The sequence below is a fragment of the Haliotis rubra genome, unplaced genomic scaffold (assembly GCF_003918875.1).
Source record: "Haliotis rubra isolate DU_JTF1 unplaced genomic scaffold, ASM391887v1 Scf306, whole genome shotgun sequence".
NCBI classification, from domain to species: domain Eukaryota; kingdom Metazoa; phylum Mollusca; class Gastropoda; order Lepetellida; family Haliotidae; genus Haliotis; species Haliotis rubra.
This window is the reverse complement of record NW_025766976.1, coordinates 244,920-268,624: the sequence shown is the minus strand read 5'-3', so window position 1 is coordinate 268,624 and position 23,705 is coordinate 244,920. Positions and strand designations below refer to the sequence as shown.

The 23,705-nt window shown below is 41.4% G+C and overlaps 1 protein-coding gene across 1 annotated transcript in view; it reads right to left on the bottom strand.

Moving 5' to 3' along the window:
* Positions 1-23,705, bottom strand: part of LOC124282895 (dystonin-like) — a 108,876-nt gene that overhangs the window by 52,288 nt on the left and 32,883 nt on the right. Inside the window, 14 exon segments of the mRNA XM_046718936.1 lie at positions 130-2,542; positions 2,912-3,033; positions 3,459-3,529; positions 4,361-4,517; positions 4,654-4,759; positions 5,438-5,529; positions 5,664-5,726; positions 6,123-6,269; positions 6,723-6,845; positions 7,006-7,101; positions 7,524-7,634; positions 10,760-10,831; positions 10,973-11,023; positions 11,608-11,736. Coding sequence (XP_046574892.1) covers positions 130-2,542; positions 2,912-3,033; positions 3,459-3,529; positions 4,361-4,517; positions 4,654-4,759; positions 5,438-5,529; positions 5,664-5,726; positions 6,123-6,269; positions 6,723-6,845; positions 7,006-7,101; positions 7,524-7,634; positions 10,760-10,831; positions 10,973-11,023; positions 11,608-11,736 — 3,753 coding nt within the window.

Sequence of the window (23,705 nt, the reverse complement as noted above, 5' to 3'; positions counted from 1 at the left end):
CAGTGACCTACTGAAGCTTACCCAAGTGCCCTAAGGTTACTTGTAGGTCTTTAATCATATGTTTGATGATAAATCACTCAATAACAAGTTTTAACTGCTAATTAGTCTCTTTCAACAGAAAGGTCTTACCTTAGTGTCTGTAGATTGCTTTTTCAATTTTTCAAGCCTCTCGCTTGGTTTCCCTTGACTACCAATTGTCTTTTCAACATCACTCAGCCAATCGGTGTTTTCCTTCACATCAACCAAAGCTCGCACAATTTCTTCATCTGACACCAAAAATAGTTCCCCAGTGGAAGGATCAAGTTTGACCTTTGATCCCATCGTCAGGAATCCATGGGCAAGGCCATCTCTCAAGGACATTCTAAGGTCATTCGGGGCAACAAATGTTGTTGATCTGGGATTAACTTTCCCGTTGTCGATAAGGTCTTTAAGCGTCGTAGATGTGTCAACATACTTCTCCGGCTCAATGCTTGGGGTTATCAGGCCACTGGCAATAGCCTGTTCAATGGTCATTGCTTGACCGGAAGCACTGCTGATCACCTTACCAGATTGAGGATCGAACTTCCCTCTGTCCATAAAGGACCCGAGACTGGTAACATTGCCAGTTTCATTGTCTACAAAGTACACATAATTAGGATTCCACACTCCGGAAGTCTGGGCAACATCGACAGGAATAGCTTCACGTGTATCTGCTTTCACAAATTTGCCTGATTTTGGATTTAAAGTTCCCGAACTTATGCTTTCCTGAAGCGAGAGTTTATCAAAAGCAGCAAAGATTGCAATAGCTGCTTCTGGTTCGACTTGGTCTCTCTTGACCGCCACCTGAAGTGGAATGTCCTCACTGACCTTTGAGTCTGCATAGGCCACAACGGGAATGTTAAGAACACCACAGGTTACAGCTTCTTCTATAGATAGCACCTCACTGGTAGTCGGGATCCTCACTCCCTTAATCTTAGTGTCCATTACACCACGGAGTTTGGAGATGGTCTCGGCGTGCTCGGCCATCTGACCGGGGTCAATATGGGCAAAGATCTGAGTAGCTTCAATAGCTTCACTCACAGATATCTCCTCTCCAGTTTCCCCCTTTACTATACAGCCTGTCTTGAGATTACATCTCCCAGCGGCAATGGCTGTCTGAAGACTCATCACCCTATTTGAGGGGACGTCATAGAAGAACGTTGTCTCCGGGTCGACGATTTTCTGAGACACTGCTGCCTGTAGAGTCAGGGTGAGGCCTGTTATGGGATCTGTAACTAATCCTGTGTCGGGGTCAAATTTACCTCCGTCTATCAACTCTCCCACACTGGCCTCTTGGTATGTCTTCAAGATTTCTTTTAGCACCGAGGGTTCAATGAGGCCTCTAGCAGTCGCTTCCTGTAATGGCATGATTTCACCGTCAAGAGTGTCATATTCTGCTGTAGCAAAATTGAGAATTCCCATTTCATATGCTTCATCTATTGATAGAGCTTTTTTGGTTTTGGGATCTCTGATACCTTTAGCACTGGTATCGATCTTGTCTCTGATCTTGCTGTAAAGAAGTTCGTTAGGGTCTATTTTAGCATTGGCAAGGTCCATTCCGTCTACATTGTCAAGATCTGCAGCTTGGAACTTCTGTCTCTTTACCTGAAGTTGTTGGTATTTCAGAACATCACCATCGTCCTTGTCTCGAGAAGGATCAAAAGGTCTTCCCTTAATGAAGCCTCGTTTGATAGCATCAGATATGGACATAACTTCCCCCGTTAAAGGATTCCGGTACACTCCGTTAGCAATGTCTATGACACCATCCTGTATTGCACGCTTGAGTGAGATTTCCTCTCCTGTAGCTGGGTCAATGATTCCTGAAATCTTATAGGAAACATCTGCCAGTTCCACAGACATGAACGCACTATACTCCTGGGCTCCTTCTGCGAAGAGGTCTGGGTCTGCCATCAGATACCCTGCCTTGATGGCATCTAGAATAGTCAGCTCCTCCCCTGTAACTGGATTTTTAAACTTGCCCGTCCTTGGGTCAAGAATTCCTGCAGCAATAGCTTCCTTAACACTGATCCATTCCCCAGTCCGAGGATCTATCACACCAGATATGTCAAATGTTTTCGTGTCAATAGAATTCTGCAGACCTGAAAATCCATTCTCGGCAATATCTCCGTTAACGAAATGATCCCTGTATTCTACAAGGATGTAGCCAAGATGGATGGCTTCTGGAATGGATATAGAATAGTCAGTGTCCGGATTATTGTATGTCCCTTGTTGCTGATTCAGGACGCCTTTAGACAGAGCCTGGAAGACACTCAACGTCTGCTTGTTGCGAGGATCTATCACTCCAGTGATCACAAATGTCTTCCTCTCCTCGAAGTACTCCGTAGTTTCTGAGAACTCCTCGTCTTGTGGTTTGTTTGATTTCTGTTCCTTCACACCGCGTCTTTTCCTAGGTGGCGCCACTGGCTTCTTGGACCTGTGTCGCTCGTGGATGTAGATCTCAGATCGGACAGTGGTCAGTCTGCTCTGCTTTGTAACATTGTCAATATCAATCACGGGCAGTGCTCTGCAACAGGAATAAAAAAAGGTCTGGTAAATGACATCGAATCAGAATGCTATCTTACTGTTTTTCTAATAAACTACCTGTACACATTAGAAAATTACAACGTGATATCAAAAATAATACTTCCCAATTAATAACGTGTCATATAATTTATAATTATCCATTTTCGCACCAGTTTTCAGAAGATAATTAGGACTCTGACGTTGATACTGTGTATTGAGAACCAAACTTCATGAGGTAAAATTTTATATTCCTGCTTTATGAGGTAAACGTCTTTGACAACATTAAAATGTGTGCATTATATTGACATGTGATCGTTAGTAAGATCAAATAATTGTTCACATGTAGATCTGTTATTCGGTATTAACTTACCTTTCAAAGTAGGCCTTGGAGGTGAAGGTTGGTGGGTTCTCCAGGTCTCTGACCACGAGGTGTTCTTCCTCCCGACGAGACCACACGTCTCTCTTGAACGTCCTCGTGTAGGTGAGCAGCTCCTGCAAGGGAGACAACTCGTGTTGGATTGCGCTCATGTGGGACTCATGTGCCGTTACTTAGTGTTTTTATTAATTTCATAAATCTGATACCAAATGCACTATAACTGATTTACAATATTTACATATGATTCTTTCAGTGAATTCACATTCCACGTTTGTCAGAATGTTTAACACGGGCATTGTCCAATTTATCAAAACGTAGTCCAATTTATCAAAAGGTATATTAATAGACTAATTTACTTGAACTCCCCACCCCTACCCCCAAAAAAAAAAAAAATAAATAAAATAAATAAATTGCTTTGCATATTGTAGACATACTTCAGTGTATATAAGGATGAATATTGGCATATCGGTATGTGGGAGCACATCATCAATATTTCAGCCGTAGTGTCACAAACTACATAATATGGTTGCAGAAAACTTACCGTATAAATTCGAAACGTCTTGTTTGTGGCGTTCCATTTATTAACCGTTCCATTCTTCAGGTCTTTTAGGCCTGAAACAAATGATCAAATTACATTATTGTTTAAAAGAAAACATATTAAAAGTATAGATGGTGTGATATAAAAGTGAAACGTGGCTATTTATATAACGACATACACATATGTGTGAGTGAGTGAGAGAGTGTACGGTCTTTTTGTTTAACGTCCCACACAGCAATATTCCAGATGTTGCGGTCCGTAAAAAAACAGACCAGACAACCGTGTGATCAACAACATGAGCATCGATCTACGCAATTGGGGTACGATGACATTGGTCAACCATGTCAGGGAGCCTCATCATCCGATCCCGTTAGTCGCCTCTTACCACAAGAAGACAAATTCAATACAGATCTTCACGAGTAAGCGAGCGAGTTCTCCTCCCCATCAAGGAGAAGTACGATCTTTGAGACGAAAGGCTGGACATAAGGCCGGGGAGCATTCCCAGAGGGGCTGACTCAGCACGTGAGTCAATACAGGGTTGTTTGCAATGACATTAGGTGTAATGTCCGAGTCGTGGTCAATATTATTGCACTCCCACATCAATGTGCGTGCACGTGTGTGGGACTGTAGAAGTTCCGGCATACATGTCGGTGTTAGAGTAACAGACCACTGAGATACCATGCCACAGTATAACATGGGTACCTGACTCTAATCTCACATCCCACTTCTATCCACTTATTGCTTGGCACCAGCCTGGGCAACAACAAATACCATCTTTTTACGTCTTTCGGAATGACCTGGCTGGACTGACAAACTATCCACTTCACAACGGAGGTCAGTTTCCAAATTAAGAAGAGATTATGAATTATGATTCAGAATTGAAGCCAATAATGGCTGCGGCGTACCTGGCTTAACACCGCTGATGACCTTTCGGATATTTGTCATCTGGTTTCGGAAAGCGATGTAATCCTGATCTTCATTGGTTGCAGGTCGCAGCAATTGTGTTGCTTCATTTAGCAACTTCATGTAAGCTGACTTCTGATTGGATGAGAGACTCTGGAACTGTTAAAATAAGAAATATTGCAAGTGACTGAAGTTTCGCTTGAAAGCTTTTTCCACTTCTGAATACATTTATTAATAAATTTGAAGAATTATGTTTGTTTTAAGGATACATGAATTTTGCTGGAGTTATACATACCTCTCGCGACTGTGTTTCCTTGGCAACAGCTGTCATAAACTGCACGAGCTGACGTCTGAGCGTTTGCACAGCTGTATCCCAGTGCACGTGCAGCTGACTTCGAAGTCTGTGAAACAATACAAATATCTGTCTTTATTTCCCTTCCTATTGTCAGTAAGATTATTATATATCTACCATGATAAAGATAATCATATTTTCCAAAGTTGCTGGCATTGTTTCCGTCATTATATATATTAAATTCTGTTAATATGGGTCCCGTGAAGGTCCGGGTTAGAATATTGATCTTCAGTAACCCATGTTTGTCGTAAGAGGCTACTAACGGGATCGGGTGGTCAGGCTCGCTGACTTGGTTGACACATGTCATCTGTTCCCAGTTGCGTAGATCGATGCTGATGATTACTGGATTGTCTGGTCCAGATTCGATTATTTACAGACCGCTGGAATATTGCTGAGTGCGGCGTAAAACTAAACTCACTCACTCACTGTTAATATGGCAGAGTTTACTTTGTAACAGTTTAATACTCCATTCACCATAGTCGCAAACGAAAGACTAAGGGAGGTAACTCTGACATGCTTCAAGTTACCCTTTAGTAAAAATGGGACGATACTCGAGATAAACAATGGATTCGAAACCTAGACCAGGCGACACTGGCACGACTTGAGAGACGAAGTGGAGCTTCAAGCAACTTGTGCATGTTCGGGTGAAAGGGCAAGGGAGATAACTTGGATATTCTTCAAGCAGATCATCGACATATGCACCGGAAACGTAATGTTAGGCACTGACCTCTGAGCTTCAATGAAGGACTTAGGGTCTGGAGGCGGGATGACAAGGATGATGGCGGGGACCTCGACCTCGTGGCCGGCGGACGTCTTCACCTACGACAAAAGGTCTAGTATGTACAAATCACCTTACTACACAAAGGGAGTAACCTTTAAAGGGAAAGGATACATCCAAGAAATTATCAGATAGTTCATCATCATCATCATCATCATCATCATCGACCGCGTACCTGCCATCTTTCTGGATCGGAGTTGTCAATCACTGTAATAGCCTCATCCTTCTCCAGCGAAATCTGAAAAAGCATATCATTACGGTATCAAGCTAATCTAAAACGGGACAGAAAACCGGAATGTCTAAATCTGTAATAACAGGGTCTTTTGTGAGCGTCTGTCAAGGTATTTATTAGACTTATAATTTGCATATAATGTGTACATTTTGTCATAGTAATATTACCAAAGATGAATTTCATTTAATATGTTTTAATGTCCTATTTTGGTGATTCAAAGACGTTAAGTTAACGTTCACAAATGTGTCAAAGAAGCTTTGTCTATACGTTCGTCATTATTATGATAGTATATCCTTCATTTGTGCAGCTTTCAAACCACCACCACGTTGTACGACTTATTGTTTGTCATGTAATTTACTTATACGGAACAAACCTCTTCTTCTGGTCCATCAAGATACATACCTGTTGATGTGTGTAGGTGACTAGGGACGTGGCTTTCAGGGGGTAGGGGGGCAGTTCTTTACGGAAGTAGATGGGGAACACAGACTTGCTCCTCTCACACAGGCGCTCCACACGGCCTTGGTAGTCCAGCAGCTGGTTTATAATCACCTGGAGGAAATACGGTAATTGTATAAAGAGGTGTGAAGCTTCCAGAGAAAATACGGTAATAAGTAATGTTTACTGACAAACCAGATATATGTTTTCGTTTCTATTTCCGGTACGTTTGCTGAATGCCATGCATGCAACATATTAATAACGTCCTAAACTAGAAGTGGCCGGTACAAAGCAACATTTTCTCCCATATTCATTAATCTGATATAAAAGTCAACATACGATTCCGAATACCTCATAAGCATGATGTAATTGGCATTAGTATGACGTAGTGATGTCTGATGATACGCGTTGTTCGCAAAAAGGTAAGCGTATCCTGCCATATTTTTGGAACAGTCACAAACACAATGCATGCAAAGCAAACACGCGAATTTGAGGACTGTGTCCAATTTTGTCTATGTCACCTGTAATTTATGTTGTAAGTATCATTGCAAGCCTTGCATATCTTACCCGGAAGTGGCTCGCCATTAGTTCTGGGTCACGTGTCTGCACCTGCTTCCGGAACACCTCTGTATTCAGCCACTGCAGGAATGTGTGCATGTCTTCATCCAGGTGCTTCACATCGTGATGGAACTGAGTAAATATAGGACACAGTTGTGTTGTACTAAGACCCAAATTGTTTCGAAAAGAAGACAGAAAGAAATAACCCTAAAATAAGCTTTGAATTTAATTTGACAGTTTCAGTATATTTGCGTGGACTTTTAGCAGTTTCATCCAGAGTTGTTGCCCCTACCTGGTGGAACTCTCCTGCGTTCTTGAGGTGCACCTCCATGCATTGTGTCAGGTTGGAGAGCCACGCCCAGCCTTGACGGAGGGCATACACGCAGTCCTGCAATAAACATACATGTTATTGATGTTTGATGGAACAACATGGCATGCATATACTGAGTTGGTCGCGACTAGTCTGAGAAATATGGTGATCCATAAAGAACTGGCATTTTCTGCATAAGTGAATATGGTATTACGCTGCTCTAACAACGTTCCACTATTGAGGACATGAGAAACGGATTTCATACACTGTACCCATGTAGAGAATAAACCCCGCCACTGGGAGTCCCAACCGCATCTTACATTGAGGTAAAAGTGTAGAGGGTACAATTTCCCAGTGTTTAAGCACCATTCATCAACAATACTACCAAAACTTGGGACCCAAGCTTCACACATTGGCCCCAAATTGGGAATCGACCCGGATATTATATCCATTGTATTATCATCTATTTTGCATTTGATGTGCTCTGTACTGAACCTTACTCTGTGCATACGTGACGCCTCCGCAATGTCTTCTCCTCTGTACACGCTCTCAAACACCTTCCGACGGTTACTGAGATACAGAGCTCGGTCCTCGAAATCAGCCTGGACATTCTGGTAAAATACACATGAATTAGATAACAAGTATGTCGGATACACTGCAAAAAATTCAAATGGTCGTGTTTGTTAACTTGCATTCTAGACATTCCTTCGTCTCTCTACTTTGATTTCTCGGGTTGTGAGTACTTTAACAGTGACGTATCGCGTATGATCGTGTTAGAAAATGTTCACGATGTTGTAAAGAACGACAACAGCAGATTATGGATGGATCAGCGGCCGTCAATGGACGTCATCCACACAGCACCCGTCATTGTAACACAGGAATTACCGGCGTCTGTTGAAGCTTCATGCACTGCCACTCAGCCGTGCAGGTTTCGCTAAGCGCCGTGTCGTGAAGTGGAGTGGTGTTTTAGGGTTGTACAATACATTGTAGAAACCTACACCTGACGGATCGGTCAGTGTATGGTCTGATGGATGGGTCAGTATCTGGTCTGTCAGTCTATAGAACTGGTCAGTCTAGCGTCTCAAATCTCTACATTCTTAGTATCTACTGTGTGTCTGTTCTGACAAAAGTATGCACTGAGCGTATTATTGGTGATATATTTTCTCACATGTGGGAATCTCACATATGTAAATACACGGTGGTCAAGATTTGTTATTAGGAAAACAGTTATCACATCTCCTCATTGAACGTATGGATGATGATGGTGATGATATATGAAGCCTTTATTTCTACCTTAAAGGAATTTCATTACATTCTCAACATAAGCATCCTAGCCTTTCAACTCTGTTTGTTTTTATCCTGCATAGGTTATGACTTAATGGCAGCGATCAGATTGACAAAGCTGACCCTTCGCTGCACGATCTCTCACGGAGTCAGTGGACCCCATGTCTTGTTCCAGCGTATATAATAGGGCCCATAAGTAGGTTACGGCACTTCGCGAGACCTTAGTATATCCGGTGACAAATAACGTTTCATACCTTTTCGAATGGTCTCGTGGTTGTCAGTTGACAGTAAGGAACCAATCACCTTTGCAGGAATAACATATCCCTAAATTAGCCAACTATTACGACTGTCAACAGTTGTGACATCATAGTTGTACACTTGACCCGTCTAGTCATATTTGGCGGTTCTTATATAGACGCTTGTCACTTGAATCGGGTTCACCGAATCGTAACCATAAGTAAGCTTAGTACTGGAAGTAGCACCTCGTGAGACTTACAGGCCTTATTGCCCTAAGTAACATTAGATATAGCGAATGTTTGAATCTTGCATTGATAGTGAATTAAACTTTCATGGATCAAGCGAATGGAGGAATCTTTCAAGGTCCGCATGAACACTGACAAGACAGCGAGTGAAGGACTCTGGCATAGATAGTGAATGCATACTGCATGGATCGAGCCAATGAAAGAATCTGACACAGATAGCGTAAATGCACTACACGCTACAGCGAGTGAATGAATGCACACTGTCCAGAGTGGTGAATATGTAGTTCTCCAGTTAACACGGTCTTTATATCTACCTGTCTCAACCGACAGAAATTCTGCAAGTGAGTCAGCCCTGTACTTTTGTAAATCTTCTCAAGGACTATACATATGATAAGTCTATTTAATATCAGTAATACCGGCGTATAGTGGACGAAATCGTATTGTGCTCAATGACTATAAATTAAATCCGATGCCTCTTTCCGATTTGTGTTTGCTCCACGGCGACGTGAAAGCGTCAAATTCAGAAAGGATGGTTACAACTGTCAGTACACACATAGTTCAAAATGATGGATTTAGCAGTCAGTCATTGACGGAACTGTCAATACATACAGCGACGTCAGGGAGAATCGCTCACGCTAAGAAAAGAACACTATTTAATGTTACTTCTATAATCTCCTCGCCATGAAAGGTGACGTGAGATAGCGGATCTAGGTCCCCATGACGAAATGAAACCCACGGCAAATATACCACATACAGTGGCATAAAGTATAAAAGGTATGTCTATCATATTGTTGTTACATTTATTCTGATGAATATATTTACTCTGAATTGTTAAACACGTTAACCATAAAATGTATGCGTAAACTTCAATACAAAATCTTCTGCGAATCTTTCCAAAAGCTGTGCACAAATTGTCACTCCCTTGGGTTAGAGAGCGAAAGTACGTTTACGAAACGTTGTATTTAAATGTATACACTTCTATAAAGTCTTTCGTCTCTTAAAATGATTGTGAGGAGTGTTCCAAATCTGAATTCACATAAAGCCTACTTTTAAAGCCTGGAGCCTATGACAAAGAGGTGAGGTGAGGTGAAATTGGGTTTAACGTCGTGCTTGAGAATATTTCGCTCATATGACGACGTGCATGCGTGTGTATGTGTATGTGCGGCTGCTTGTACTAGACCAGACTGAAGCTGGTTTTATAGTGCTAGCCCACTGAGATACCATGCCGCAGTGAAGCAAGAATACCCACTCACACACATTATACTGACTCCGAGCCGACCAGTCCTTGTTGTACCCATTAATGCTGAGCGCCAGACAGGGACCAACAAGTACCATGTTTTAACGTCTATTGGTATGACGCGGTCGGGGATCGAACCCGCGACCTTCCGCTCTCCGGGCGGACGCTCTAACCACTACACCACGGAGGCGGTCCTATGACAAAGAAACCGGCTGGATACATTTTGTCATTACACAGAAACTGTCGCATATTTACTATCATGATTTGTCCACTGTCTGCTTTGCATCAACGTGTATCCCGGAACACATATAGTGATATCAATGCACATATGACACTTAATGGGATTATCTCGGATAAATAGAAACTTTTGAAATGATCAATTTATTGTAGGCATGCCTTTAACGAGGTGTTTCGTGAGCAAACAGACACTTGCATTACAAACATATAAGACATGTTTGCATGTTTGTAATGGCGATGAACCTTAAGAATAAATCCTCCTTGTGAACATAAAGGAACGACATTATTGACTCCTGTTATGGTGTGCCATCGCTCTAAGAAGCTACATTTAGGAATTTATTAAGAGCAAAAGATTGCTTCATTTGGAAATCGAAACAGACCTTATGAGCCACTAGTGAACAATTATAGTACACGTGTCCTTGCCTTAAGGGTTAAAATGAGGAAGATTTTATTATGGCTATCTAAATGATTCACTGTAAAATAAATACGTGTTTACCTGAAATAGGTTCTCTACCTCACTGACGTATAAAAGTGTTTCCAGGCAACGTTTCCTTTGGTGTGCAGCATCCTGAAATAATAGAATAATTTTTATGACATTTTACGACAATCATACAGGGCAGATGAAGTATTTATGGCACCTTGGCACAGACAATGAGCGCCAGATGATTAGCGTGCTGTGACATCGAGTATATCTGCCAAGGATACTTACCTCTAATAGTAAATATTCATTGTCGGCAGTCTCAAAGTCTCGTGTATGACCCTGTGAATTAAGAAGTGAATGAGTGAGTGAAAGGTGTTTATGCATTTAATCAACAACGGACAAAAGGATTGAGTCTGAACAAGGCAAGATTGATAGAATGATACAAAATCACCAACGATCAAGGTTTTAATAAGGCAAACCAATGACCAATGTTCGATAGTTTGAATATCGACACCCAGTCATTGGAAACAATTATATACATCAGCCATGTTACGTTTTGAGTGACTGAGTGACGCCGCTTTTAGCAATATTCCAGCAATATCAAGTCGGGGGACAGCATAAATGGGCTTCACATATTGTATCCCTGTGGGGAATCGAACCCGGGTCTTCGGCGTGACGAGCCAACGCTTTAACCACTAGACTACCCCACCGCCCCTCCTACGGAGGAAATACGGTAAGTGTGTAAAGTGGCGTGAATCCTACAGAGGAAATGCGGTAAGTGTGTAAAGTTGCGTGAACGCTTTTACCACAAGGTTACCCTATCGCCCCTAAGAGGTTTGAGCTAGTCCATAATTCACCACCGTGATTATACTTTCTCGTTTTATTTTTTATGTTAGAGTATTAAGAAGTATAAATCGCCTTACCCGAGATTTCTTCACTTCATTTAGCTTTTCTCGAATTTCCTTGACGTCATCTGTTTGGCCTCTGAGGTCATCAAGTTCTTGTTGGATGGCGATGTAATTCTTGACAAAATGAGATTCACGGAGTCGTGTCTGCAACAAAGGGGAATGATGTACAATTATGTATGCAGTAATAAAATGATATGACAATAATGTAACGCTATGGCAATGATATTGTCATGACATGCAATGGCCGCGTACAATATACTGGAAGTAATGACATCTTTTCGTCTTTGTGTCCTGGTAAAGTAGGGAACAGTTTCACACGTTATATTTATTTATTTACAATTTTCTTGCACATCATTGGTCCTTAATTTGTATCAGCGGACAATTTTAGTCATGCTTACAGGCGGGACTGTCACTGGGTAAACGATTCTGACACAAAACATAATCATGCTCTCAACTGGACGTACACATGTACAGTAAGTAATATATATCTAAAGAACCGACGGGCTATAAGCACTTGTAGTATATTTTGTTCATGTTGAAAGTTTGGTGCATTTTCGTTTTGAAAGGAAATGATAAGAATGCATATCTTCGGAAAATATAGCGTTTAAGGAATTCATAAAACATATTTCACATACAAGTCAAATGTAAGACTTAAAACCTTTGTTTTGCTACAGAATAAAATATCTGTGAACAGATGGGCAGAATATCTTACGTAGAAAAATCGCAAAACCTAATCTGTGTAGGATAAATACCATCCGCGTTTTACTTCACTGCACAAAACAACACAGATAAACTTTATATCCCACAGTATATATGTATTAACGTAGATAAGCCGTATATTGTATCGTTGACAACGGCAGCGTGGTTTGCTCTTTTCGGCTTGTCAGTCCTGTCATAAACTGCACGTTCTGGTCTACCTCGGTTACACAGGTACTGTTTCAAACTACGTTTGGATAGTCGGGTTGTAGAATGGGCGTCATGGCACTCGTGCCCTGGTGCGTGGGGTTCGTATTGTACGACGTCATACGACACCAACGTTACCACAAAGGGGAAGGTCGTAGGGTGATCCTATATCAAACAGCTCCAGGAACACACATGCATATCGTCTAGGGTAGTACATATACAACCTCGCGACAGCTATAGTTTTATGGTCCACGGGACGTGGATTTATTTTCATGTATCTCACATCTTCAACAACCGTGTGTTATTATTGGTATAAAACGGGTATTCCAAGCGAAATTCAATTCAATATTTGGTGTAATCAGTAAAGCGTCATTCTTTGTGTGATGTGGAATGTGAATATAACTGTTGGGATGGTCAAACCGTTTGTCCATTGTGTAATATCCATTGGTTGTCATTCACGTAAATCAGAATATAATCAAACTTTACCTCTTCAAGCATAACCAGTGTGACAGATAGAGTTTGGTTTTACGCCGCTTTTAGCAATTTCCAGCAACATCATGGCGGGGGACACCAGAAATGGGCTTCACACATTGTACCAATGTGAGGATTCGAACCCGGGTCTTCGGCGTGATGAGCCAACGCTTTAACCACTAGGCTACCCCACCGCCCCATAACCAATGTGACCTTAGCCACAGAAGAAAATATTGCCTGTTGTGTGTCTTACTATCTGGACATACATTTCGTAGTAAGTGAGTTTGATTTTCGACAGCGAATGATTAAAGTTGATTGTATGTGACGTAGAACGTTGACGTGACCATTTTGGTGTGACCCATGAGCACGGATGTGGTACTGACCAACCGAGGGTCATAATCGTGTAGAATTGGGATTCGAACCGGCGAAGACCAGATCCTGGTGCTTCTAAGGAACGCAAACTGTGGCATCGTAGACAATTTTACAATAACCAGGCGATGTGGGTATCGCTAAACAGTGATTATACGAACATACACGTGGCCGAAATACGATAGGTACAAGGAGTTAATGTTTCATTTTACACACGTGTAGGTAATTAACACTAAACATGACTGAGCAGTATTGTAATGATATCACAGCGCGTCAGCGTGATGTAGAAAGAGATCTCTGATGCAGATGGCGCTTTCAACTCGGGTAAAACTGCGAGTACCGGCTTATTCTACTAAGCTCAAAATCACAATCTTGTGTTTGAACTCAAGACCACAGTATTCTGGCATACCTCCTATGATCATAGTGTTCTGTCACGCCCAAGGGACGCAACTCTACATTGTGAATTTTGAGGCGTTAAACGACTAGGACATTTGGGGCTCTTATTAGAATACACACATGACCCACAATGAGAAGAAGTGTTCTGTCACACCAAAGAAATAAATGAGGTTACATCTGGTTCGTTGGTGGTCAAAGGAAAGGAAATAAATGAGGTTACATCTGGTGTTGGTGGTCAATGGAAAGGAAGGGTGTGGCCACGCTGGGCGGGAGGGATAGTGATGTAGGCGGGGAGGATCTGTTACGCGTTGTGTCCTAACAATCAGATGTTTAAAGAGCCAATACAAGCAGATACTTAGGGCTATAAGATAAGATCTGACGTTGAAACAGAGTATAATACAGCGACCTCTTTAAGTGGGGTACAGATAAAATGATTACCGTCAGATGGAGATAGCCAGGGCGTCAGTTACACACAGACTGATCAATTATAACTATTCACGAACTGAGCCAACCGAATACACACTACCAGGTGACAAAGCATTGCAGTTTTACATCAAATATAACCTTTATGACCGTCAACACTACACGAAACTACCAAGACCAACATGACGACTTGACCTCCTGGTGTATGGGAAATGAATGGGCTCATATATCCTGTAGGGTGTGTCAGTGGCGGCCAAGTGACTGGACATTGTCAATATCATATGTGAACAGGCTCTAGGTAGAGTATGAGATTCATACACAGATACAGCAAACTTGAGGTGGTAAATCTGGTATACTAAAGTAGGTCATACCGAGCTGTGATGATTTACTGTTACAGACGATGATTTACTGTTATGGTGGATATTAATGGGGGTTTTAACATTTGATACTAGATACACAGATTTTTGGTAGGCCCTATGCTTTACATACATAAATAAGTAACAAAACACTTTGCATATTATTTCATATAAGATAAATGCGATAACGTCAAACATAGAATGTTTTTTTAATAATATCTACAAATATGTACATAGATAAAACTGACACATATATGACAGACAGTGCTAAAGGAAAAGGTACCATATGACAGTTGTTGTTAGCAGAGTACTGAAATATATTCGTTGTTTGACTTGGGAAAATATTGTAAAATAACCCTCTTGGTAACAGAAAATTAAACAAGAAATTTGGATATGCCCCAGTGACTTTAACAGCCATTTTGTAATCAAAATACACCCAGCTGTGATTTTATAGCAGCTGACATTCCAGAATGATGGATCGAGGTGGTGTATATTTCACAGCCTGAGCGCAGTGGTAGCTCTAAGAAATAGGATGACAATTAATTTATGTCCAAAGGCTTTTGAAAATACGGATTTCTTTTTCAAACATAAGGATAATTTTTAAAATTGAAATTTTATAACCCGCAGAAACGATTCATTACTGTCAATGTTGTTTATGAAAAGAATGAACACATCATTAAAAAATTATATATTGCACAACTCAGGAACTGTTCATTGAACCCTAAGTTTGATCACAACAAGTGTATGGCTTTAAACCTCTCCACCACCCATTACACAAACATAAAATTACGTTGTTAGTTAGATTTGAGTAGATCAACAAACTATTTTATGATCAGTACAGATTATAGAAGCGTTGAATATTATAAGACATAAAGACCGTCATAAATCATTTCAGAAAATACTTTGACTTTACAAATTGGGATAATAAGCAGTTACGCTTCCTTGGTAAATATTTGAGTAAGTTATTAATATGAATATGAAAGTCGAGTTAAATACTGAGTGAATGAAAGTCACTAAAAGAAATAGTGCATTAGCAAGAGGTGTATTGAAATAGCGAGAATAGCTCACTTAACAACCCACTATATGTCTCCCTTTATACCATCACGTAGACCAAATACTAGACGACGGCGTGTAGGATTATACCGGTTCCGCCATAGTGTTGGGAGCAAGAGGTCAAGGACCTTAAATATACATACTTATGAACGCCATACACTGCACTCCACAAAGGTGTGAGTGAGTTTTGTTTAACAGTGTTTCAGCAATATCATGGCGTGTCAGCAAGATGTGGAGGAAAGAAGAGCTGCAGGTCTTTTACCACTTTGGCGAAACCCAAGAGGACGAAAACATTATCAGGGCAAATCGTGGCTTGCAGGCCACGTTCACTGGTCTCGACACTTGTAGGTTACGCACGTCTTTACGTGGAAATCCGTCGTTAAACGACGGGGCCAACACGGTACACAGTGGTCTGCGGCAAGGTGGTATACTATATCCATGCCTTTCCTTTAAATATGCAGGAACATTTTATATCAGCTTGTTGCGTGTGTTTTTGTTATGATAAGGTCTTTAGTATTACAGTAGACAGTCTTGCTGTGCTGTTCTCATGAATATACAGGGGTATTAAACATTGAGACAAACTCATTGTCTGGTATATATTGAAAGGGTATATAAGGTGGTATGACATTTGCTGTGTGCTGTGGTCATAAGGCAATGAATACAGAAGCAACTTTGCACATGCAAAGACAAGATGCATGAAGTTTTATACATTTCCATTCAACGTTTTAAATCCTATTTGAACAATGGGACGGACGTGTAGAGTGATACTGAGTGTTGACAGGGATGTTACATAAACAGGACAATTAGAAGTAGAGAGGTGCTTGAGCACTTCATGTGTCAGGTGTTATCTCATCCATGCTAAGAAATGAATGTTGGGGTATGTGTCAGCCATTATGTCTCAGCAGATGATATCCCGGCTGAGAAAAAGGTAGGGTTGTGTTTCTCAAGCGGACAGCCTCACTACAGGAGTAGTTTGGGAATGACTCAGTGTTTGGTTGTCACACCGTTAGGCTATATGTAGCATTGTATGGGTTTGTTGAAGAGGTAGGGGTACCATGCTGATACACAGACACACGCACACAGATGCGTCAATATGTATATATATATATATATATATATATATATATATATATATATATATATATATATATATGTGTGTGTGTGTGTGTGTGTGTGTGTATGTGTGTATGCATGCATGCATGTGTGTGCGTTATATATCTATATTCACACACACTCTGTATTTGGTTGAGCATGCCATAAATTTCACATCCTCCTATAATTTATATTATCTCCCTACATTCCCCCCCTCCCCCATCCTTTCGTCCCACTCCTGTATCCCTACATCAACGTTATCCAAGATGTTGCCAATTCCAATTTACAAAGTTTCTTTCCTATAGTAACCAGATCCGCTTTTAAGTGTCAGTTTACACGCCTGACAAGAAGTATTGCCAAGTTATCGAACACCACTCACGACCACCTGTTGCGTAACTCGTCTATTGACAAATATAACCCTTTGTTCGGCTCCCGTACCTCATACAACGAGATAAAGAGGCACGAGCTGGCGACGCTAGCAAGGATCGGAATGTTAAAACTAAATATTTTCCAAAACGAATATATTAACGCTGGATGTTTTCTTGTGTTTTAGATTGACATGTATAATCCGCGACGTGCAATGTAAACGAGGTGAATGACTACAAAACACTTCCTCAATATACCTTGTACTTCTCTTTCCAAGAATGATACTATTTTAATGAAGGCTCATTCGAATGTATCTAGACTGATATTAATACATTTTCGCAGGATCATAAACACGTGTATGTATGTATGTACACATTGATTAGCTCGTAGATGTAAACCACAAATCGAAAATATACGTGTCTCAATATGTTTGCATTCTGTAAACACATTACCATTATTGTGTACGATTTCGACTACATCATAACTAACAGTTGTACCAGGTCTTCGCAGAAAGGTGCGGGTATCCTGTCCCAACATTGCACCAAGTCAGAAACACATGCAAAGACAAGGCAATTGTTCACTCGACAAAACACGAAAAATAAGTTTACCGTTACAAACAGAAAATTGCATCGGACATAATTTATCCTGTACGATATATATCCCTGCGATTTGTAGGGGTCAAGTAGAGCCGGGTTAATCCGAACTGTAGTGTTCTCATATGGGATCGTACATTTAAAGAACTTAGCGGATTAACGAATGATTAGTACATTATTTTATTAGTATTGTGGTTTTGATTATGCAAAGAGTTTCAAGGAAATAATCATGGGAAACATGGGTTTCGCAATACAAAGGGTCCAGATTAACGAAGTTACACAGTATTTCCACCCACACGAGCCGACGTGCACGTAGAGTGAAACCAGTTGAGCAATATATCAATACACGACCTTCAATACAAGCGGGGTTTAATATTAAGCTGAGATCGAAGTGAGATTTGTCAGTAATCCATGTCGCGAACTGCGTGTCACGTTCATATTGTGACATATGTCACGGGTTAATACGTCATGTCGTGGGTTTATCTTCCAGCAAACACTCATAAACAAACGTAACCCTTCGAATTAAACATTGATCGTGTGCGGAACTATAATGTCAATTGGGTGATATCGTCATATCGTGATGATATCAGTTTCCGTGTAAATTGCACGTTCGAGATTAAGTTATCACCTGACTTAAAGTGCAACCAAGAGACTCATACCATACTCTGATAGGCCTCCTACGGTCCTATTGTGCATGTGAACTAGGGAATATTTGTATACAAGGAACAACTTTGTTACTGGAACATAAGATAGGATGATTCTTCAACGTCTGGCACCGTGTTTGTGACTTAAAATGACATTTACGTTCAAGCATGTGGACAAACAGATTTGTCAGTGTCTTCAAATGTCATAAATAATCCAATAATAATATCTCACGCCACTGATCAACACAACTTATAATAAATTCTAAGTGAGTAGGATTTTGCGTCGTTTTGAGCAATATTCCTGCAAAACTAAGGCGGGAGACAACAGAATCGGTCTACACATACTGCACCCTTGTTGGGAATCGAACCCTGGCGTTGAGCACGATGGACGTACATTTTAAACACAAGGCTCAACAATTGCCCGTCGAAATTATCACCGCCCACAGACTTTATTCGCTGCAATACATCCGTGAAGTTCCGGGTAAGAATTGGTCTTCATCAACCGATGCTTGTCGTTAGAGGCGAATAACGGGATCGGGTGGTCAAGCTCGATTATTTACAGACCGCCGCTTGAATATTGCTGAGCGCAGCGTTTAACAACAAAAACTCTGCAATGCATTGGTGATGTAACATGTTGTGGCAATGAGTGTCCTGTTCTGAAGGTAGCACTTGCCTCATAGCAAGTCAATATTACTGACTGACTGAGTTTGGTTTTACGCCGCTTTTAGCAATATTCAAGCAACATCACGGCGGGGGACACCAGAAATGGGCTTCACACGTTGTACCCATGTGGGGATTCGAACCCGGGTCTTCGGCGTGACGAGCCAACGCTTTAACCACTGGGCTACCCCGCCGCCCCAAGTCAATATAATCAAACAGTTCTGAGGACGTCTAAAAGTACGTACAGCTGGATGCAAGGATATGTTCTTCGCTCTTATACTTACGAAACTTCTTGGATTCCAGTACATCCCTGAATACCGAGGATGGCGCTCCATTACTTACAGTAATACAAATATAAACACACAAATTGATTTCAGTTCAATTACTCCTCAGCAGGACGCAGTGTAAAAATGTCTGCATCTCTCCTGCATCAAAACTTTGCGCTGGCGAGATGTAAATTACGACATAATACTTACTGCAATCAATATTGACAACATATCGGCTATACGAACAGTGTTCTCCAGATACACATGAGACATACAGTTACGCCTTGTGTTGCGCAGTGCCCACCAACCACACGGCTCATGCCTTCCATAGAGCATATCGAGTGATCATTTCTTAGAATCAATACGGTAGTAGAGGAAACTGGCATTGATGAGGAGGAACAGACTGACCTTGGGATTGTTCAATTAGAAACGGTCACCTTGCTCTTGACTGGATTGAGTAATGGCGCCACCTTTGCTCAAGATGCAAGTCAAGCTGATCCGTCAAGAATGACTGCAAGGCAAGACATTAAGGAAATACTTGTTTCTCAAGGAGAAAAGTATTGTTTACATTATCCAGTTTCGAAGTAGCTTTTGATATTTTATATTGATCCCGTGAGTAAAAAAAATATAAAATAAAATTAATTAATTCGCATAATACGTCCAAACATGCAGTAGATTATATTGATCTGCAATTCATCAGCTGGAGGGACGGTGGGGTAGCCTAGTGGTTGAAGCGTTCGCACGTGACACCGAAGACATTCGAGTGTCACATTCGAGGGTTCGAATCCTTAAGTGCGTTCACTGCGTTACAGCCATTTCTGGTGTTCCCCGCCGTGCTATTGCCAAACCAGATTCACGAACTAGCTGGAGGGCGTTTAAGGACAGTTTCAGTTTCAAAGAGGCATGTTCCATTTACCTTTTAAGACAGAACCATATGAACGTGTTCTCTGTATTGTGTTGTTTAAGTACAGCAAAGCATTGTGTTCAGACTATTAGACATTTTCGGGCTACGTCCTGTGATCTTGTTTGGGTTCATTATACAGCTAATATTTCACTTAATATTTGTCTTGGTAATTGAACCAACAAAGTAACATATACCACTTGGATTCTAATTACAATATGTTTTCATAAGACACGTGTCAGCCGCTTCTAGTCCAGTGCCCTGTAGAGTTAATATACCTGTACATTGTGTTCATAAGAGAAGGTATTTGTCATGTCCCTCGACAATACCAATTATCTCCAACAAAGAACGCCCCTTCCCACGGTGTCTCAACGCGTGTGCAGTAGCCTGGTCAACACTATCAGGTTTGGACATAAACTGACCCTAACTGACCCTTTATACCACCCTTTGTGAGCCTACCTGCTTGGTCAAGTATGACCACAATAGATATGCTTGCATGTATACTATACAGATAGGTAAAAGCGAAGCCATTCCTGACAAAACGCTACCTCAACCGGAAGATTGGGTTAACCTTTTTAAAGGCAAGATTATTGCTTCTTGTTTAAAGTCGCATCCATCAAGGCATCCAAGGCTATTGGATGTCGGCCTGTATATGGTCGGATCTACATTTGACAATCCAATGATTGAGGTGAGGTGAGGTGAAATTGGGTTTAACGTCGTGCTTGAGAATATTTCGCTCATATGACGACGTGCATGCGTGTGTATGTGTATGCGCGGCTGCTTGTACTAGCCCAGACTTAAGCTGGTTTTTATAGTGCTAGCTCACTGAGATACCATGCCGCAATGAAGCATGAATACCCCACTCAGACACATTATACTGACTCCGAGCCGACCAGTCCTTGTTGTATCCATTAATGCCGAGCGCCAGGCAGGGACCAACAAGTACCATATTTTAACGTCTTTTGGTATGACGCGGTCGGGGATCGAACCCGCGACATTCCACTCTCCGGGCGGACGCTCTAACCACTACACCACGGAGGCGGCCCCAATGATTGATATTATGAACAACGACCAATAGAGTTGAACAGGTCAGCACTGACCACTCCATCCATTAAGACGCACCCTTCAGCTATTATGCGTTGCTGGGGCCTATTTTACAAGTTATCACAATGGGTGTAACGAAAAGAGGCCTTTGATGTCATTTGAATTTACATTTGATATGCATCTTCAATAGATTCCCACGAAAATAATATGTATCAATGTACACAATTGGTGTCAAATCGTCGCTACGTATACACTCTTTGTGACAGCAAGGGTTAACGGTAATCATAGCTATGTAAGCTAGTTTATAAGCCCCCGAGTCCTCCGATATAACAAAACACTAAATGGATACAAATCCCACCCGTATGTCGGGTACTCATCAAAGTACATTGTACCCGGGGTATTCAAGGTGGAGGTGATATGTGGTTTTATGTTGCAGTATAATACTACAGTTAAGTCCCATGGAATACGTGAATGTATTGTTGTAACCTGTAACAGACCGGACAAAGTACCGACATATTGGTTTGACAGACAGAAAACGCCCACATTGATTCAATTGCAGCGGGGTGCTCCAATAGGGGCTTACTCTGCTTGTCGAAATATTTAATTAAAACGAAGTGTGTATGAGTGTGTGTATGAAAGAGAGTGAGAATGGAGAGGCAGAGAGAGAGAGAGAGAGAGAGAGAGAGAGAGAGAGAGAGAGAGAGAGAGAGGGAGGGAGGGAGGAGGGGTCAGAGAGAGAGAGAGTCAGCACGAACCACCAAAGAGTTTACTCAAATTAATTTATAATTATAAATAAATTCAGATAATTGTATCAGTACGATTACATCTTTTTACGCATCGCATCCTGTTCCAGTCCTGGGACGCAACTCCGTATAGCACAGAAACATTAGACACTCAGTCGTATGGGATGGCAGACTTGATTAACACACCGATCACGCAATAAACCTGGAGTATGTCAAACCCATGCAGTATTCATTGCATGGAGTCGTCGAGTCGGAGCATCCGAACTACTCCCTGTATCTTATCGAAATCAAAAGTATCTTGTTTCCCTACCCAACAAATTGTGTACCAGTTCTCTTCCCCTCCCGTCTAGCCAAACTGACACAGCACCATGGGCACAAACAACCCCCCTTTGTGTGCAGTCACAGGGCCTCGCGCTCAGTCAATGTATCATTATTGCTGTCTTCCCGTAGTCTGAGCTGGTGGGGCAAGATGTTCAGCCCTCTCCCTGGGCAGTCAGTCAGAATCTAACTCTAACCTTGACCCAAGTCTGTTCACAACAAGCATACCTGTATGTGTAGAGACCATAACAGTATGCCAGCATCGAGATAAGATCCCTGGAGCTTTATGCATGGTATCGTGCAGTAACACGTCAAAACCACCTAGACCTGAATGTTTAACTCAATGGTTATTAATTGAATAGTGCCTATTGGGTTCATCATTTGAATATGTCTCCAGGACCGTTTCTAATTATAATGCACATTAACCAGATGTGCTGTATTGTGTTGCCATGGTAACATTTGATCATACTGAGACAGTTGACATATAAAACATAATACATAATACGTAATGTTCGTTCACGTCAAGGTCATTTTACTTGAAATCCACAAGACATGCTGTTCATGTTGTCTTCCCTTCAGTTTGAAGGACTATAACCCGCAACGGATGGGTTACTGCCTTAATGTGATGGGAACATATTATATACTAGCCGACAGAATGTTGTTGTTTACTTTTGTTGATGTTGATGACAGTTATACACAACTGTTATGTACTAAGAGTACCTACAGCTACAACTGTCATGTACTAAGGGTACCTATAGCCACAACTGTCATGTACTAAGGGTACCTATAGCCACAACTGTCATGTACTAAGGGTACCTATAGCCACAACTGTCATGTACTAAGGGTACCTATAGCCACAACTGTCATGTACTAAGGGTACCTATAGCCACAACTGTCATGTACTAAGGGTACCTATAGCCACAACTGTCATGTACTAAGGGTACCTATAGCCACAACTGTCATGTACTAAGGGTACCTATAGCCACAACCTGTAGCCACAACTGTCATGTACTAAGGGTACCTATAGCCACAACTGTAGCCACAACTGTCATGTACTAAGAGGTACCAATAGCCACAAATGTTATGCACTAAGGGTACCTATAGCCACAACTGTCGTGCACTAAGGGTATCTATAGCCACAACTGTTATGCACTAGGGGAACCAATAGCCACAACTGTTATGCACTAAAGGTACCAATAGCCACAACTGTCATGTACTAAAGGTACCAATAGCCACAACTGTTATGTACTAGGGGGACCAATAGCCACAACTGTTATGCATTAAAGGTACCTATAGCCACAACTGTTATGCACTAAAGGTACCAATAGCCACAACAGTTATGCATTAAAGGTACCTATAGCCACAACGGTAATGCACTAAAGGTACCAAACAGTTATGCACTAAAAGGTACCATAGCCAACTGTTATGCACTAAAGGTACCTAATAGCCACAACTGTTATGCACTAAAGGTACCTATAGCCACAACTGTTATGTACTAAAGGTACCTATAGCCAC